This window comes from Malaclemys terrapin, chromosome 2 (assembly GCF_027887155.1).
Source record: "Malaclemys terrapin pileata isolate rMalTer1 chromosome 2, rMalTer1.hap1, whole genome shotgun sequence".
NCBI classification, from domain to species: domain Eukaryota; kingdom Metazoa; phylum Chordata; order Testudines; family Emydidae; genus Malaclemys; species Malaclemys terrapin.
The window spans coordinates 279624184-279642789 of NC_071506.1; the positions used below are offsets into that span (position 1 = coordinate 279624184).

Here is an 18606-nt window from a genome sequence, read left to right on the forward strand (position 1 = left end):
GCCCCGGAGCACCCACGGAGTTGGCACCTCTGCCAACAAAAGTGCCATGTAGTCATAGCCTTACTCCCCGGTCTTATAGAAACAAGTCATCTCAACTAAGTGTGCTTGAGAAGGACTGGATAGTTCAAACGAATTACATGTCTCCATTTTGGGAAAGGCCTTCTGACCAACCGAAAGCTTCCTCACTTTGTCAATATAAGCTCAATTATTTTGACGGGCCCGGTCTTTTGGGGATTTAGAACAGGCGAGGGGTTCTCCCCCTTTTGGAATCCAGAGTTGTTCTCATCATACTCTGACACATTTTCTAAAAAAAAAAAAAAAATCATAAAAAAAAAAATTCCAAATCTAAAATGTTCAGAACTGAATTAATTTTTGTATGTATCTTTCTGATTTATTTTATAGGGTCCTATATATTATATATTTCATAGGGCCATTCATATGTGCACCTTGTTTATTTTATAGGGTCTCATATCGTATATTACATAGGGCCATGCATATACATCTAGCTTATTTTATAGGGTCTTATATTCATATAGTATATATTTCATAGGGCCCTTGGTATGCATCCAGTTTATTTTATAGGGTCTTATATATTAACATATGTTTCATAGGGCCTTTTATATGCATCTGGTTTATTTGTATAGGGTCTTATATATTCATATTTTATAGGGCCTTTCCTATGAATCTGGCTTATTTTATGAGGGGCTTCCATAACAAATTAATTAATACGTTGTGTTTTGCATTTTCTCAGTGCTTTACAAACATCATGTAATCCTCACAACAGCCCAGCCAAGGAGACTTGTGGTTAATAAATAATAATGACTTGTTAAGAGGGGACTCAGAAGAGACCTGGCTGTTACTGCTTTGTGTCCACACGTGGCAAATGCAGAGGGGTTAAAACTCCCCTGGGGGTGTTAATGTAGACTCAGCTCCACACACACACCCCTTTGCTCATGGGAGCAACCCCTGGAACTCCAGGGGCATGAAGTCACTTGCGCGCGTGCGCACAGCCTTTGCAGGCTCGCGCGGCCTGTGTGCCTGTGACGTCAACCAAAGCAGCGCGGACGAAGCGCGGTTGCCTCCCGTCTAAACCCGAAGGCACCAAGTAGCTGCATGTGCACCCCCGCCCCTGCAGCCACTTGGTACAGCTTGTGCTCCCCCCCCCCCCCCGCTCATCGCAGTGGTAGCTCCCTAGGCATGGGGCTGCAGCTGCAGGAGGAAGGAGCTGCGGGTAGGTTCTAGTCCCGCTTCTTGCAAATTGCTGCCCCGGGGGCTGGCAGGGGAGGGTCTCGCGCGGGGCGGATCCGCATTCTGCAGCCTTGCCGCGGCCTGGAAGCTGCTCAGCCCCCGCCCGAGGGGAAGGCACCTGGGGGTTTCCTTTGCTTGCACTACCTTAGGGTATTGCAAGGCAGGGCCCAGCTGCAGGGACAGAGGCCCTGGAGCCTGGCAGCTAAACTGGAGCGAGGGGGCCCAGCAGGGCCGTCGGAGCATGAAGTGGGCATTGAGCTTTTGAATGCTGCACGCAACATCTCCTGGTAATTAGGCACTGGCTTGGCGGGTGGGGGGTTGGCATCCGGCCTTAAAGCCAGGCGCGTTTGGGTTTAAATTCCTGGGAAAAGGAACTCTGCTACCTGCAGAGGGAAGGCACTAGCCGTAGGGCGCCTTTAGGAAGGCCGGAGAGAATGAATTCGGTTTGCTGTCTCTGCAGGAATGTTTGCACGCTGTAGCCGGCTATAAAGAGAGGCCGGGCAACTTCCAGGCGCAGTGATAACATCTGTCGGTCGTTGTTATGGTTGATTGCTGTGCTGACAACATGCTCCGCAAAAATAAACAGCCCTAAGACCACCCTCCACCCCCTCATCCTGCAGGTCAGTGTGGCTGAGAGTGTGAGTTGGCCAGGTTGGGGCCTAAAGCAGAGATGCAAAGAAAGACCCGGTTTTGTTCCTTGTTACGGTGGGGAAAGCAGGTTGTGTTGCTTCTGTCTCCTGTGAGGTCTCTGCTGGGAGGAACTCGTGTTTGCAGGAGTCTGCAAAAGTGTGTGTGTGGCACAGTATAAAAATACCAATAGTTATACATGCTAAGAGATGGGGTAGATCAAAGGTTATGCTTCAGGGCACATCGGATTCCATGGGGGTCAGGAAAAGCTTCTCCTCCTCTTCCTCATATACAACTGTGAAAAATCTGCCAGGCATAGGCATGCGCAGCACGTTTCATTAGGGTGTTTGCCCAGGGAGCCCTGCCCCCACCCACTCCCTCCTACTTCCCGCCCCCTGACTGCCCCCCTCAGAACCCTCAACCCCCCTGCTCCTTTTCCCCTGACTGCCCCCCTAGGACCCTACCCCCTGACTGCCCTGACCCTTATCCACACCCCCGCCCCCAGACAGGCCCCCAGGACTCCCATGCCTATCCAACCACTCCCCGCCCCCTGACAACCCCCAGAACTCCCGACTCATACAACCTCCCCTGCTCCCTGCCTGCCCCAACCCCTCTCCACAGCCCTGCCTCCTGACAGCCCCCCCCCAGAACGCCTGATTCATCCAATCCCCCCCAGCTCCTTGTCCCCTGACCACCCCCTCCAGAGATACCCCCCCCCACCCTAACTGGCCCCCCAGAACCCTCCTTGCTCCCTGTCCCCTGACTGCCCCCACCTCTTATCCAACCCGCCGACCCCGGACACCTTACCATGAGGCTCCTAGCAGCATGTTTTGCTCCGTGCAGAGCCAGACACGCTGCCCCACACGTGGGCAGCAGGTTTCTAGAAACTTTGGTGGTGCCCAGAACCCGCCCCTCCCCCAACTGGTGGGAGGGATAGCTCAGTGGTTTGAGCATTGGCCTGCTAAACCCAGGGTTGGGAGTTCAATCCTTGAGGGGGCCACTTAGGGATCTGGGGCAAAATCAGTACTTGGTCCTGCTAGTGAAGGCAGGGGGCTGGACTCGATGACCTTTCAAGGTCCCTTCCAGTTCTAGGAGATGGGATATCTCCATAAATTTATTTATTTTATTTAACTCCGCGTGTCCCCCCCCACCTGCCTAAGGCTCTGGGATGGAGTTTGGGTGGGGGAGGGGGTCTGGGGTGCAGGCTCTGGGTTGGAGTTTGGGTGCTGGGTGTAGGCTCTGGGCTGGGGCATGGGGTGGGTGTGCAGGAGGGGGTGAGGGGTGCAGGCTCTGGGAGGGAGTTTGGGGGCGGGGGGGTGAAGGGGGGGTGCACGCTCTGGGACGGAGTTTGGGAATAGGAGGGGGTGCAGGGGTGAGGACTGTGGGGCTGAGGGACTCATGATGCCGGGGGAGCTCCTGGCTGGGGCAGAGGATTAGGTGTGGGGGGATGAGGGCTCTGGCTGGGGATGAGGGGTTCACGATGCAGGAGGGGGCTCAGGGCTGGGGCAGAGGATTAGGGTGCGGGGGGATAAGGGTTGGGGTCGAGGGGTTTGGGGCATTGGAGAGGCTCAGGGCTAGGGCGGAAGAGCAGGGTAAGGGCAGCCTGCCCTGCCATTCGGGATGGGGGGCACTAGGACCCTGGGGCAGCAGACAGCAGTTGAGCAGGAATGTGCTACAGCAGCAGCACAAGCAGGCATGGGAGAGGCCCACGCTGCTTTCTTTCAGGCAGGGACGCTCCGGGGGAGGGGGGAGACCCGTGGGGGTGTGGCAGGCGGGGAAGGGGGGTAGACCCGCGGGGGCCGGCCCGGGAAGGCGGGGGAGGGGCCGGCGGCTTGCTGCACCTGGAGAGTGGAACCATTTGCCCACCCCTGCATTAGGGTGTGCCTGGGCACACCCGGCACACCCCGTGCGCACGCCTGTGCTGCCAGGGGCACTATGGGTGTGTTTTGCCTTCCTCTGAATCGCTGCACTGCCTGTGTCAGGATGCTGCCCCTAAAGAACTGAGAGTCTGAAATTGAAATGAAATTAAAAATTAATGGAGATATCCCATCTCCTAGAACTGGAAGAGACCTTGAAAGGTCATCGAGTCCAGCCCCCTGCCTTCACTAGCAGGACCAAGTATGATTTTGCCCCAGATCCCCAAGTGGCCCCCTCAAGGATTGAGCTCACAACCCTGGGTTTAGCAGGCCAATGCTCAAACCACTGAGCTATCCCTCCCTCCTTGCCCTGGCGTGCAACTCCTGTGTTCTCCTAGGTGTGACCTTTGTCCGCTTTTGCCCCACGTGCCTTGGGAGAGCCTGCAAAGGGAATGGATGCCTGAAGGAATCTGCCTCAGGCCACCTATTCTTGCTCTTCTGTAGGGCTAGGATGGTGCCACCTAGCACACTGTGTGGACAATGGGATGGATTCAGCTCAGCTTTCCACCACTCTCTGCTAGTGTAAACCCAGGGGTGGAGGAAGGCTCACCAGTGGGAAGGTCATACTGGCAGAAAACAGCCTTACCACTCCCTCCTGGGGCCAAAAAGGGGGTGCCCAAAGGGTGCATTCTCATTTTATCCCCTGTAGAACCCCAGCCAGACAAGAGTAGGCACCTACAACTGAAATGCCACTGGCTCACTCTGTGGGGTGAATCCCCACAGAGGTATTATGGGGGTAGACTAACACGGGAAGCTGCCATTCACAGCATCCTGTGCCAGCTGCAGGAATTAGTGCAGATTTTAGCAGTCAGTGTCCCTCCTAGGAAAATCAGTCCTTTGCCACCGTCCGGTCATGGTTTGCAGATCTTCCCCCTCTGGCATGATGTGGGTCTGGCGGAAGCTGGTTGGCTGTAAGATGTGGTCTGTAACCCTTGGGATTGTCCTGCTCTGTTTTCTAGATCTGGACAATTCGGGGCAGAGATCTGAGCACCTCGTGGTGATTGATTTCACTTCGAGCGCCGCCGGCTGTTTCTTCCCGCACCATGTTCGGCTCATCCAGGGGAGGAGTGAGAGGGGGGCAGGACCAGTTCAACTGGGAGGATGTGAAGACGGATAAACAGAGGGAAAATTACCTGGGTAAGAGTTGATCTTGTCATTGTATGAAGTGTCTTGTGTGAATTCAGCTCTTGTGAAAGGCGTCTGACAGGCAGCACTGGAGGCTGATGTCCTTTTTATGCCTACAGGACGCATAAGGCATGGGCACCATGCCTTCCCCTTCCCTGCTGCCATCCCCCTGTGAGCACCAATCCTGACCTGAGAGCACCACTTCTGGACTAACAGGAGGATTTGGTCTTTCTGCTGAGACTGCCGACGCAGGGGGACCAGCTGTGACAGTTATTTTATGTCCTGTCCATGTGGTAACTAGGAACTGGACACACGGGAATATTGGTGTTAAAAATATTCACATGGAGATGGTGTTGCTCTTTGCCTCGTGTCCTAAAAGCTGTGTCATGGTGTTGATCTTAAACACTACTGTGTTTCATAGATATTTTTTTTTTTTTTAAGGCCAGAAGGGACCATTCTGACCATCTAATCTGGCCTCCTACGTAACCTCACCAAGTGATTCCAATGGGAAACCCAATTATTTGGGGTGGAATTAAAGCAGCTTGTTTCTAAAAAGATGGCCAATCTCCATTTAAAGAGACTGCTTGATGGAGAATTTACCACCTCCCTTAGCAAGCAACCAAGAGTTGACTGAATTTCACTGCTGGGCAAAGTGAACCCTATTCATACAGTCAGCATTGCTGCTAAAGCACTTTGGGAGTTGTAGTGATATAAAAACCTGAGGTCCTATTTGCCCAGTATGCTCATTAAATGGCACTCTTGTAGGCTTTGTGGTTTGCCCTGGGGTCTGGCCAGCCTCCCTCCCCCAGTTGTGCATAGTGCTGTGTGCTGTTTGGCTGCCACCCTCCACCCCAGAGATGGCCGCATTTCAGTGCAGCGATGCATATAGAGTTACAAAGCCCTTTTGGATCCCCGAGGATGAAAAGTGCTATAGAAATGTAAGATGTTATTGTTCGCTGTTAGTGGAAGCTGAATGGCTGGGACAGATTGGCCCAAATGCTGTCTTTTCCCCTCAGAATAAATGATTGGCCCCTAGACCTATACAAAAGCCTTTGAATCACATCCTGGACCTTGTCAAGAATAATGCTTAGCTATTACGTAGCACTCTTCACCTCAAAGCACTTTACAAAGGAGTTCAGGATCAGTAGTCCCATTTTACAGATGGGGACACTGAGGCACGGACAGTGAAATGCCTTGTCCGCAGTCACACCGCAGGTTAGTGGAAGACCTGGGTGCCCTGACACCCAACGCTGTGCCCTGCGTGATCTATCGTTAGGCTGGTTATATTGTTTTAGAAGTGACGTTTCATACTGGCCTAACACTTTAGGTCTCTTGAAGGCTTCTCTTGTTCTAAATGGCAGGCAACTCCCTGATGGCTCCGGTGGGCAGGTGGCAGAAGGGCAAAGACCTCACCTGGTACGCAAAGGGGAAGCAAGGCGACGTGCAGATCTCCCGAGAAGCTGAGCTGGCTGCAGTCCGGCTAGCCGAGCAGGAGGCCATGATGACGGCTCTGTAAGTCCTTGACGAATGGGTCTAACAGGTGACCTCTCCAAGGCCTATGTCATATTGAGAACCACAGCTTAAAAAGCACCTTGGAGTTGGTTCATCTGACCTGAAATCTCTAGTCACAACTGGGCAAGTCAGCTCTGCTTCCTCTCCCACCATTTCTCTGTTGTGGCTACCTAGCTAGTAAATTCTTTGATCTCCTACTGTGTGTGTTTGTACAGCACCTGGCGCGACGGGGCCGTGATCTTGGTTAGGGCCTCTGGGGACTGTCCTAGTGCAAATAATTCAGCCAGTGTTGTGGGATTGTAGGCAACCTGCTCTGTCTGATATTTCTAGGGTGCCCATCACCGTGGTGTCTGAGAACCACATACAAATGCATTTGTGAGCTCCAAACAGGTTAGATTGGGTAAACATCCCAACTGAGCCTGAGCGTCCCTGCAGTCTTGTGGTAATAGCAACTCTGCGTCTAGTGACTCGGTGATCTTCAAACAATTCAACCGATGGAGAAGCAGTCTTGGCGTCTCGTTCCCTTTCTCCCAGCCCCTCTCCCCGAACGGGTGACTCACCCATCGCTTGCTTTTGTCACTTGTCTGGATTTTACTTTTTCCAGGGGCTACAAGAATGTGAAGAAACAGCCCACGGGCCTGAGCAAAGAGGTAAGTTAGGCGTCCGAGTGTGAGATATGTGGGGCCTTTGTGCGGGAGATTCAGGGGAGGGAGCGGGAAGCGACGCTTAACAGGGCCACAGGCACACTCCCTGCCAGGTTATCTGGGTTTGCCTCATAAGCCTATTGACATTTAACGCTTTCTTATTTCGGAGCCTGGATTCACTTGGTCCATAAAGAATTTCTACTGCTGCTTCCAAAATGTTCCCAGCCCTGCTGGGTCATGACGTATCAGTTCTTATTTAAAAAAAATAAAAATAAAAAAAAAATCACATCACTCTGATTACCATCGTGCTTCCCTGTGTGTCCCCTGACTATGGAAGGGGTGCTCCTGACTATGGAAAATACAGTGTTGAAGAATTCAGCGCCTCCAGTTCTTCTAATGCACGGATGCGGTTAACTGGTCAGCTCCATGGACTTACTGCTCCTTCTAACCTGTTCCTTCCTAGGATCTCGCTGAGGTCTGTAAGCGTGATGGAGCAGAGCGTGATGAGAAGGATACAGACCGAGTCTTGGGGCTGGGGAGTTCCAGGTATGGGGCTATTTTCCACTAGCATAAGAACTCCAGTGCTTTTCCCTGCTCTTTAGAACCTCTGGTGGCTAAAGCAGGAGATCTGGGGACCCCAAAACCACAAACGATGTGGGAAAAGGGATAAACAGTGAGGTGGCAAAATTTTCAGATGATACAAAATTACTCAAGATGGTTAAGTCCAAATCAGACTGCGAAGAGTTAAAGGGCTCTCCCAGAACCGGGTGACTGGGCAACAAAATGGCAGATGAAATTCAATGTTTATAAGTGCAAAGTTAATGCACATGAGGAAAATATAATTCCAACTATACATAAACATGATGGGGTCTAAATTAGCTGTTACCACTCAAGAAAGAGATCTTGGAGCTTTTGTGGATAGTTCTCTGCATCTGCCCAATGCACAGCTGTAGTCCAAAAAGCTAACTGTTAGGAACCATTAGGAAAGGGGTTGATAAGACAGAAAATATCATTATGCCACTATAGAAATCCCTGGTACGCCCACACCTTTAATACTGTGTGCCGTTCTGGTCGCCCCATCTCCGAGATATAATATTAGAATTAAAAATAGTACAGAGAAGGGCAACAAAAATGGTTAGGGGCATGGGACAGCTTCTATAGGAGGAGAGATTTAAAGACTAGGACTGTTCAGTTTGGAAAAGGTATGATAGAGGTCTATGAAATCATGACTGGTGTGGAGAAAATGAATAAGGAAGTGTTATTTACCCTATCACATCACACAAGAACCAGGGATCGTCCAGTGAAATTAATATGCAGCAGGTTTAAAACAAACATAAAGCAGTACTACTTCACACAATGCCACTTCAACCTGTGGCACTCCTTGCCAGAGGATGTTGTGAAGGCCAAAAGTACAAAGGGGTTCAACAAAATTAAGTAAGTTCATGGAAGATAGGTCCATCAATGGCTATTAGCCAAGACGGTCAGGGACAAAACCCCGTGCTCTGGGTGCCCCTAAACTCTGACTGCCAGAAGCTGGGAGTGGACAACGGGATGGATCACTCGAGAATTACCCTGTTCTGTTAACTCCCTCTGCAGCATCTGGCCCCAGCCCCTGTTAGAAGACAGGATGCTGAGCTAGATGGACCCTTGGTCTGACCCAGTATGGCCGTTCTTATGTTCTGCAGTGCTCATCCCTCCACATCCTTGGCAGTCTTCCCCCATGTCTCTCCATGCTGCTTCCTTGTTCTCCTCTCTCCCACCAGGGAAAGGAAGTCAGTGGCGAGCTGGGGTTAGAACAGGGTGTTTTCAGACCCTTCCGGCCCTGTGGTGGTTCCACCAGACCACACTACCTCCCATTGTACAGAGGACCGCATTACGCAACTACAAGAGCAGACCATGGGCCACTGGGATTAATCTTCCAACTAGGAAGCCATCTAACCATAACGTATTAGCCAAAGTCAACCCTGGAGCAGCTTTCTCGTGGGGCAGTGGGGTTGGCCTCTTGAGCGAATGGGAGGAGTATTTTTACTAGCTTGTTATATTATATAATATGCTGAAACCCCTGTTCAGGCTGGAATCTGTCCAGTCCCTGCAGAAACGTGGCCACCTTTCGGGTAAGTGGTGGTCTCCTCTATAGAGGTTGAACGTGGATTAATAGGAAGGATTGGAACAGAAACCTAGGCTCTGGGTCCAGGAAGCACAGGATGTGTACGAGCAGGCAGTGTTTAATGCAAGGGGATTTTGAAAAGAAGCGGAGGGAACCTGATCAGATCGATGATTCCTGTCCAGGGCCATTGTGGAATAACAGTAATACTGTGCCCCGGTCTAGCGTGTTCATCGGAGAGTTTTCAAAGGTCGTTCAAAACACAGATGAATCTTCATGCCCCAAGAGGAAACTGAGGCAGCACAGAAGTTAAATGACTCTCCCAAGATTATGCAGCCACTCAGTAGCAGAGCAGGAACAGATCTCAGGAATTCGTGACTGCCAGTCCCCTGCTATAACCAGTAGACATTGCTCCAAAAGCATCATCGTCTCAGCCCTCACGGTGACTAGAGAAAATCATGCCGTATGCGTGTGTGTGTGTGTATCTTTTCATTTTATTTTCCCCCCAGTGGCGGTGCTGGCAGAATGATGCTCTCCAAAGAAGACAAAGAGGCTGCCAAACTGGGGCTTTCTGTTTTTACTGTAAGTCTTTCCATCCCTGTGCTAGTCGTTCTGCGTGCTAGGTGCTTTGCAGAGCATAGGAGAGGCTTGATCCATGCTGCGTCTACACTAACTTTTACCGTCCAAGTGAAACTCCAGAGTGTAACTTTCTGGGGTTAGTTTCACATTCCACATTGAGGGCTGCATTGGGGTGTTTGTTTGTTTGTACAGGGGCTGATCCTACTCGCATGTCTGTGTAGGTGCTGGCGTGGCCCTCCTCACTAATATCTGAGTGCCTCATGATCACTAGTGGATTTTATCCTGACAGCACCCATGTGAGGTACAGAAGTATTGGCCCTATTTTACAGATGGGGGAACTGAGGAACAGAGACTAAGTGAGTTGCCCAAGCTCTCACAGGAAGTCTGTGGCAGAGCAGGAATTGAACTCAACTCTCAGCCCCTGGCCAGAGTTTTTACTAGACACCATCCTTTCTCCATCTGTTCAAATGGATCTGGGAATTTTGTCACTGATGTCATGGGAGCAGGATTTTGTGCAGGAGGGCAATAGTTTTATTACCTGGATAACAGAAATAAGCCTGAATTGGCTCTCTGGGCCCCCCACCTCCTTGAACTCTGGGAGCATTTCAGCCTAACTCTAAAGTTTGCAGCCAGTGCCTATCTTTGTAACTGGGCAAATCCCTTGATACAAACACATCCCCCAACCTTCAGGAGAGTTTAACTTGGGGTCAGCCCAGCTCTATGGCACATACTAAAATATTAAATCCCTTATTGTGAGCATTGGGGGTTGGCTGGGATTGGGAGATTGCTCCAGCGGCCGAGTTAGCGTGGTAACCCTGACCGCCCCATGGGTAGATGTGGGGAGTGGAAATACAAGGCGAGGCTTAGGTCATGGCTGGGAGGAGCTTGAGGGTGAGAGACGGTCATGGTGGGGCCCAGAAAAAGGATTTCTAGAGCAAGGGTCTAAGATGGCACCACTTTGCCCTCCTGCAGGGAGGCACTGCCAGTCAGCACTAGCTGTCGCCCCAGCATTGTCGCGGCTGTGACCTAACTTGCAGGGTGTAATCTTTACATCCAATGGATGGCGTCACATAGCAGGGAATCGGCAGAGTGAGAAGGAAGGAGCTCCACACTGCCAGCCCTGGGCCCCCCCTCCCCAGCTATGTTGCCACCTTGTTTAATCTTGGTATTGCTCAGTAATAGCTCTGAACAGCGGGACCTGCTCTGTGATGTTAACCATGGGCACCCTCAGCCTGACGGTCTCGTACATCATTTTGTCTTTTGGAAATCTAGCATCAGAGAGTGGCAAACAGTCCGGAGGCCTCAGGTGCGAAGAGAAAACTGGGCAAGGAAGAGAAGGCAGAAGAGGCATGGTAAGAACAACCCACTTGTACTTTACGCACAGCTGGAGCTGCGGTGGGCTACCGTGAGACGCTGTTCACCAACAGCCAGGTGTCTCTATAAATCAAATTCCCCTCTGGCTGCGTCTGCACCCGCTTTGATTTCACAGAGCTCCCTGCCGGCAAAGCCTTTTGCGTGTGGACATCTGCAAACTTGGAGCTAGCAGCTGGGATTCATTTAATCCCAAACTAACTTCCTTCCGCGCAGAAGTGGTTTTATAAAGATTAGGCTAACCCAGTGGTTCTCAACGTATTTACCATTGTGGGCCACACATGCAGCTCTCTGTTATTTGGGCCACATGCGCACAATGTATATACTGCCTATATGCCCCTGAGGCTATCACATGGGTCGCAACTGTGTGCTGATTGGGCAGCAAGCAGCCTGCGGGTTGAGAATCACTGAGCTAACCAACTGCGTGGAAGAAACAATACCATGTGAGTGAAGCAACCAATCACACAGATTATTAGATAGTTGCAGCAGCTTGTGAGCAACTCAAGGCTTAATCCGTTCTTGCAAAACATTCATTGAGTGATCCACAGCAGTTGGTCATTTTGGGCAGGCACTGGGCTGAGACCTGGCAACTTGCCTCTGGACAGCAAATGCAGCTGTGCTTTAAAAGAAGCGCCGGTGCTGTTTGCATGTCTCCCCGTTTCTTTAACCGTGCAGGCCCGAGAGCAGCAAGAAATCCAAAAAGGAGAAGAAGAAGAAAAAGAAGAGAAAACACAAGAAAGAAAAGGAAAAAGAGAAACATCACAAGAAAGAAGCAGCCACCACCTCCTCCTCCCCCTCTCCAGATCATGGGGAAAGGTACCAGAGCTCCTGCTATCATTCTCTCTCATGGCAATGTCTAAAATCATAGAAGATTAAGGTTGGAAGAGACTTCAGGAGGTCATCTAGTCCAATCCCCTGCTCAAAGCAGGACCAATACCAACTAAAGACCCCCAGTCAGGGATCAGGACCCCATTGTGCTAGGCACTGTACAAACACAAGGGCAGTCATAGACTCCAAGGCCAGAAGGGACAATTAGATCTTCTCATCTGACCTCCTGTATAACCTGTGAGTGTGTTAGATATTATAGCCCCATGAAGTGTGTTGGGTATTATAGCCCCATTTTACAGATGGCAAAACTGAGGCACAGAGTTCCAGATCATAGAGGAAGTTGATATTAGTTGAACTGGGAATTGAAACCACGTCACCCAACTCCAGTGCTCTAACGCCAAGACCAACTTTCTGACCTTCTGTGTAGCTGGAGAATTTCACTCAGTTACTCCTGTATTGAGCCCCTTCCTGACCCTGGAGCTCTCAAACTCAGGTTTTGTTCACCGTGCACTTTCCTTGGTAAAACTTTTGTAGTTCAGGGGTGTGAAAAAAACACCCTCCTCCCACCTCTCTGAACAACAAAAGTTTTACTGACGAAAAGCACCGGTGTGAACAGCGCTTTGTTGGCGGGAGAGCTCTCCCGCTGCTTCCCATTGGGGGTGGATTTTTTTTGTCAGCGGGAGAGTTCTCGTCGTGTAACGGTACTTAAAGGTGCATAGTGTAGACATAGCCTAAGGCGTGGGGAGAACAAGCAGCCTGTAAAGTCTCTCCCTGCCACAGCCTTTGTGCAGCAAGTGTGTCGGCTGCATTGTGCTCTCTCCTTTTTCCAGCCAAGGGAGTTCAGAGTGTGTCGTGGGGTGGGGGGGTGTTGCGTTCACCTCGACTGCCTAAAGCTGGGGCTCGACACGGTAGTTGGATTTGCTCCCCTGGGTAGGTCACCCGGTGTGAAGACTCTCTGGCATTAGCAACATCGGGTGAGGCAGCACCTTGATTTTTGCCACACCTGTACAATGCCCTGAGCCCACGTGCAGCAGCTGCTCCAGGTGTTGAGTGTAGCAGGGGGCGAGGGGATTGTGGTGTCTGTAGCTTGTCTGACCCAACTGGGGAAGCCTACAACACTCCCCCCCCATACCCCATCACCAACAGCAAGCTGAGGATAATTGTGGTTGCGCAGCACCACCCGAGAGTATCTCTGCTTGCTCCTCGGGTAGTAAAAAGGCTCATTGGGGGGAATCGGTGGGATGGATTGACCCGTCATACCGAGCCAGCCCCCCCTCCGGTAGGGATTGAAATGCAAACATTCAATGGAGTAACCTGCTGAGCGCTCTTCTGTTGCGGCAGGTCGGTATTTTCTGGGCCTCTTGCCAATCTCAGTGCGTCATCCTCTCCCCCGCCCCCCCTGCAGCAGCTTTTGATTAACTTCTGTATTAGCTATGCCCCCAACCAAGCACCAGTACAAATCTTCCATCCATTAAGAGCTAAATGACTTCTCTCTCCACGCAGTCTATAGCCCACTGCTCCTTGGACCATTCGACCTGGAGTTCCACATCTCAGACTCCAGAGTCCATGGCAGAACACCCTTGGATTTTAATCAGTGGTGGTAGAATGGATTCTTGCTTTAGTTCTCTATTGCAAGCCAGCCTGCATATCTCCAGTGCTGAACTGAGAACACGGCTACAGGATGGTCGGATCAGGGAGAGACATAGACTTTGGTCTGACTGCAACTTGCAGTGTAATTGGAGGGGGGGGGAGGGTCAAGCTAGTATTTAGCTATTAGCTCATTTAAAAAAAAAAAAAAGTTTCTGCTCTTAAATTTTTTTTTTTTATATTTCTCTACGCACTGTATTTATATTTCTCACTCCCGGCACCGCGCCCCCTGCTCCCCGCCCGGCCCCGCGCCCAGCCCGGCCTGGCACTGCGACCCCGGCCCGGCCCCGCACCGGCCCCGGCCAAAGAGGCCCCGGCCGAGCCCTCCCTCCCTCCCGATTTTCCCGGACATGCCCGGCTTTTGGGGATTTCCCCCCGGATGGGGATTTGAGCCCCCAAAAGCCGGACATGTCCGGGAAAATCCGGACGTATGGTAACCCTATAAAAAGTGTTTTTAATTTACAAGACGGGGGGGTCGCACTCAGAGGCTTGCTGTGGGAAAGGGGTCACCAGTACAAACGTTGGAGAGCCACTGCCCTAGCCGCTACCACAATCCACATACATAGTATGGTAACTCCTCACTTAACGTTGTTTCATTGGTACGTTGCTGATCAATTAGAGAACATGCTCGTTTAAAGTTGCGCAATGCTCCCTTCTAATGTTGTTTGGCAGCCGCCTGCTTTGTCCACTGCTTGCAGGAAGAGCAGCCCGTTGCAGCTAGGTAGTGGGGGCTTGGAACCAGGGTGGACAGGCAGCTCCCCGCTCCCCTAAGTTCCCTGTGCGGCAGCCGCCTGATTGCCGGCAATTCAGCTGTCCCTCCCCCCACTGCCATGTGCTGCTCCTGCCCTCTGCCTTGGAGCTGCTCCCAGGAGCCTCCTGCTTGCTGTGCGGGGGTGGGGGGGAAGAGGGGTGCTAATGTCAGGGTGTCCCCTTCCCCCCTGCTCCTGGCCCCCCCCCCGCTTACCCCATCTCCATAGAGCGGGGGGACATGACAGGGCTCAGGACAGAGGGAACTTGCTAGCAGCAGCTGCGGTCTCAACTTGCTGATCTACTTAAAAAGGCAATGTACTTAGAGTGGGGTCAGTGTACTTAAAGGGGCAATGTGCATCTCTCTCTCTCTCACACACACGGTGTGTGTCTCTGTCTTTCTCTGCCATGCTGTCTCCCCTCCCTCCATTCGTGCTGCCTTGTAGAGTGTGAGGCTACATTAACAACAATGGGTTAACCCTTGAGGGCTCAGCCAAGTGCTAGTTCATCATGTAGCAGAAATATCCCACCTTCTGACTTCACCACCTCAACCAACCTTCACAATCATCATTGCTGTGTGCAGTAGTAAATTGTTTGTTTTAACACTTATAGTGTGTGTGTGTGTGTGTGTATATATATATATGTATTTATACACACAATGTCTTTTGTCTGGTGAAATTTTTTTCCCTGGAACCTAACCCCCCGCCCCCCATTTACATGAATTCTTAAGGGGAAATTGGCTTCGCTTAACATTGTTTCGCTGAAAGTTGCATTTTTCAGGAACGTAACTACAACGTTAAGCGAGGAGTTACTGTGCATGGGAGTCGGTGCAGATAGTTCTTAGCATAAACAAGGGGCCTGATTCTCCTCTCGCTTGTGCCAGTGTAAGCCAGGAGTAACTCGGTTGAGGATTGTGGCATTACCCAGGGGGAATGGCTGTGTGAGATCAGAACTGGGGGTCCCAAGGGATGTGCTCATTTGGCCCATGCTTACCTGATGTGCGAAGGTTACATTTTCGTGCATTCACATTTTTTGATGCATTTGCAAATACTTAACACATGAGGGCGCTGTGAGCCAACTGCTGCCACACTCTATTTAAGGGACACGTTCATGGAATCCCAGAAACAAACCTACCAACCCTGCTGGCTTTTTTTTTTTTGTATTTATTCCTTCCCCTCTAGACTACAGAGTAACTGGCCGTGTCCAAAGTGGACCTCCAGCAGTCTCTCTCCTCCCGCTGGCTCAGTGGGATCTCTGAGGAGGATTGTCATTTAACACACCTTACCCATGCCATTAATGTGTGTGACAGGTGGAGATTGTCCCTTAACCAGTGGTCTGACTCGAGCCCCCACGCTGCCTCTTTCAAAACCAAGTGACCAGGGCGACCTTGCTGGCTTGCACCATGGAGAGCCCTGGCCAATGTCTGGGTGAGGGAGCACAGGGGAGATTCAGGGGCAGTGCAGCACACCCTTCCTCACGGGATCTGCCGGTGTAGCGTAGTGGTGGTGATGTACGCTAGCCCCACGCGGTGATAGCAGTAAACGTCCTGGAGTGTATTGCGGCAAAAGAAATGAAATCCCGGGAACAGGCAGCCTCTCCCTAGCAGCAGCTGTTAAGTCTCGGCTGAGGGGCTCTGTGCTTTGTATGCAAACCACTGGGCATGCTGATGAGCATTGTGCAGAGGAGGGAGATTTCCCTGGGTGTCCCCTATGCATCCAGCAGCCCTTGTGACCTACGGTTGATTATAAATGCACTGCTGTCACCACAGCCTGGAGGCCTGGCCATGGACTGAAATGAACTGGGTTTAACAGCACAGTGAGCGTGAACGGTTTTGCAGGAGAATAACTCGCCCTGAATGCATTTTTCTAGGGCCAAACTCTGATGTCTGTCAGAGGCGTATATCCAGGGTTAACTGCATTGACACTGGGCGTGGCAGTTTAGCTGGGTGTAACTGAAAGCAGAACCCGGCCCCTAGTTTGGAAGAACGTTGTTCTTGTCGTCCTAGAATTGGATCCCCCAGAGCTCAGCCCCAAGGCTGGGGGCGGGATTGTGCCCGAGGGAAGGCAAAGATGCAGACGGTAGGATTGTTCCCTGGGCTACGTTCCCCTGTGCGGAGCCGTATCTCAGCATTGCCTGCATTGTCCTTTCAGCATACAGGGACTAGTCCCTTATCACTTGTCTCTCTCCATTCCCGCTTCGAGGGTCTGTTCACTGCCCCTTTCAGGGGCCGCGGGGTTTGCACCCGCAGGCTCTGACCCATCTTCTGTGTTGCAGGAGGAGGGGGGAAGCCCCACCCCCCAAGGACCATTCATCATCCTCCCGGCGGCTTGCAGGCGGCTGGCGTGACAGCCATTCATCACCGGGCCGAGAGGCACAGAAGCAACCCGGCAGGCGGCAGCACGACATGGACTCCTCCAGCAGTGAGGGCATGGGAGGGAGCCCCCCTCGCCGACAGCTCCCAGCCCACAGTAATGACAGGAGTGGCAGCAGGGACCACCACAGCCGGCCCTCAACCTCCAGGGGCAAGGGAAACGGCAAAGGGTCCCCCCCAGCCCGCCACGCCAACCGGCGCCACGACACTGATTCAGAGGACTGAGCTGCAGGGAAGCGCGGGAGAGACGGGGACTGCTATGGCCTTGTTTTAAAGGGACGCTGTCCAAACGGAAGTTACAGGATCAGATCCTCCGCTGGTACAAATCAGTGCAGCTGTGAAGTCACTGGATTGAGAGTGCATTGAACTGCACCGGTTCACACCAGCTGAGGATCTCGCCCAGAGGTTGATGTGGGGTTTTTTTTTTTAATGCCCTTATCTATGCTACCGATGCCCTAGCATAGATGCCTAGTGTAGACACATTTATACCAGCAAACGCACTTTCTTATGCCAGTATAATTGCAGCTACACCGCTTAAAGGTTTTAGCGGAGCCTAGCCCTTAGCTTGGCCACGGCCGCTCCACTGGTCTATTCCTTTGATTCTGCTGAGTTTGCCCTGCCCCGCTGTGTCTTGTGCCCACAAAAGATTTAAAGCCAGATGCACAGATCCCTCGTGTATCTGCAGGGAGATAACTGTATGCCGGGGAGCGAACCTCTTGCAGAATGGAGACCTTTGTTTGGGAATGTTGATCAGGTATTTGTGTGCCCAGTTAGGTATTTTAGAAAACCAAGGTCAACTACAGAACCTCCTATTCAATCAGAATTTTACTGAAAATCTTGGGGAGAGACTGTAATAGAAGAGAGATCTTGTTTAGATTTTGACTGTCGCCTGCGGTGAATGTCTGCAACCCGCTGTGCTAGCACAGGAGAACCAGCAAGGTTAAAGCAACTGGAACATGACCAATAAAAACGGACATTGAATCTAGTCTGTTTCAAGCAGAGGGTGACCTAGCAAGTAAACAGTGTGTCCCTGAAAACCAGGCAGCTGGAGATGAACAGTTTTGGCTTTAATAGCCTAAAAGGTGTTGCTATCCTTGTGTGTTTTTTACTGTGCTGAAGGGGTGGTTTTTTTTTTTTTTTTTTTTAACCTGCCACTTTCCCTTTAAATTTCCCCAATTTTTTTTAAACTTACTTAGAGGAAGTTTTGTAAACTTTCCCCCCCAAGAACAAAAGAACTTGACGTTTTGGAGACTTATACGTTTGTCCAAATACAAGTTTACTAACCGTAACCTACCGTCCCTGGATGTGAAGAGAGATCAGAATATCTGCTCTGCACTTCTGTGGGGCTAAAGTCTCTGCTGTTGTATACTGGCACAATTCCACTGAGTTCTGTGAAGCCTGGCAGCAATTCTGCCCTGTGCAGTCCACAGCTGAGCCCAGGGGCCCTCCTGCCTGCAGACTAACCTCCTGCGTGTAGAGTGATGTCCCTGGTCCTTGATAACTTTGTTTGTGCCTGTTAGTGGGCCGGGGTTGGCATTCTCCATGAGGGCTGGAGCATCTGCCCAGGATGTGTAAGATGGTCACTATATGGCTGACACCATCACCTGCTAGGAAACCAGGGCAGGGTGTGAAACGGGCCGGGTCATGGAACCAGCCAGTCTCGGCAGGGACAGCGAATGCCCCTTCTGGCTGCGTCAGAGGGGTGGGGAGAACCTGCGTGGCACCTGCCTGTGCTCTGGGTGCAAAAAAGGGACGTGCAGCTCCGGAGCCGTCGCTCTGGCGTGCTTTGCCACTGAAGGACGGGCAATCCTGTGAATGGAACTGACGTGGCAGCACTGGCCTGGGAGCTGCCCGGTGCAAATCTAGCTTCCAAAACCTCCTGGCCTC

At 51.5% G+C, this 18606-nt stretch overlaps 1 protein-coding gene across 3 annotated transcripts; it reads left to right on the forward strand.

Annotated features, from left to right (window-relative positions):
- Positions 1 to 1072: 1072 nt before the first annotated feature.
- C2H1orf35 (chromosome 2 C1orf35 homolog) lies at positions 1073 to 17974 on the forward strand. Of its 3 annotated transcripts, none has more exons than XM_054016698.1 (10): positions 1073 to 1231; positions 1709 to 1868; positions 4751 to 4928; positions 6278 to 6428; positions 7033 to 7078; positions 7536 to 7618; positions 9686 to 9758; positions 11028 to 11107; positions 11802 to 11942; positions 16623 to 17974. In XM_054016698.1, exons 3-10 carry the CDS (start codon positions 4835 to 4837, stop codon positions 16942 to 16944), a joined length of 990 nt encoding a protein of 329 aa, XP_053872673.1. In that variant the 5' UTR covers positions 1073 to 1231; positions 1709 to 1868; positions 4751 to 4834; the 3' UTR covers positions 16945 to 17974. The 3 variants fall into 3 exon arrangements, with proteins under 3 accessions (XP_053872673.1, XP_053872674.1, XP_053872675.1); XM_054016699.1 differs by lacking the exon at positions 1073 to 1231 and adding an exon at positions 1254 to 1535; XM_054016700.1 differs by lacking the exons at positions 1073 to 1231; positions 1709 to 1868 and adding an exon at positions 1902 to 2034.
- The last annotated feature ends 632 nt before the right edge of the window (positions 17975 to 18606 follow it).

What these genes read in the sequence shown, in the direction of transcription:
- C2H1orf35 (XM_054016698.1), top strand. Translation starts at nt 4,835, where the DNA reads ATGTTCGGCTCATCCAGGGGAGGAGTGAGAGGGGGGCAGGACCAGTTC. An exon ending in ACAGAGGGAAAATTACCTGG is followed by an intron (nt 4,929 to 6,277) that starts GTAAGAGTTGAT and finishes TCTAAATGGCAG; the next exon opens with GCAACTCCCTGATGGCTCCG. An exon ending in GAGAAGGCAGAAGAGGCATG is followed by an intron (nt 11,108 to 11,801) that starts GTAAGAACAACC and finishes TTAACCGTGCAG; the next exon opens with GCCCGAGAGCAGCAAGAAAT.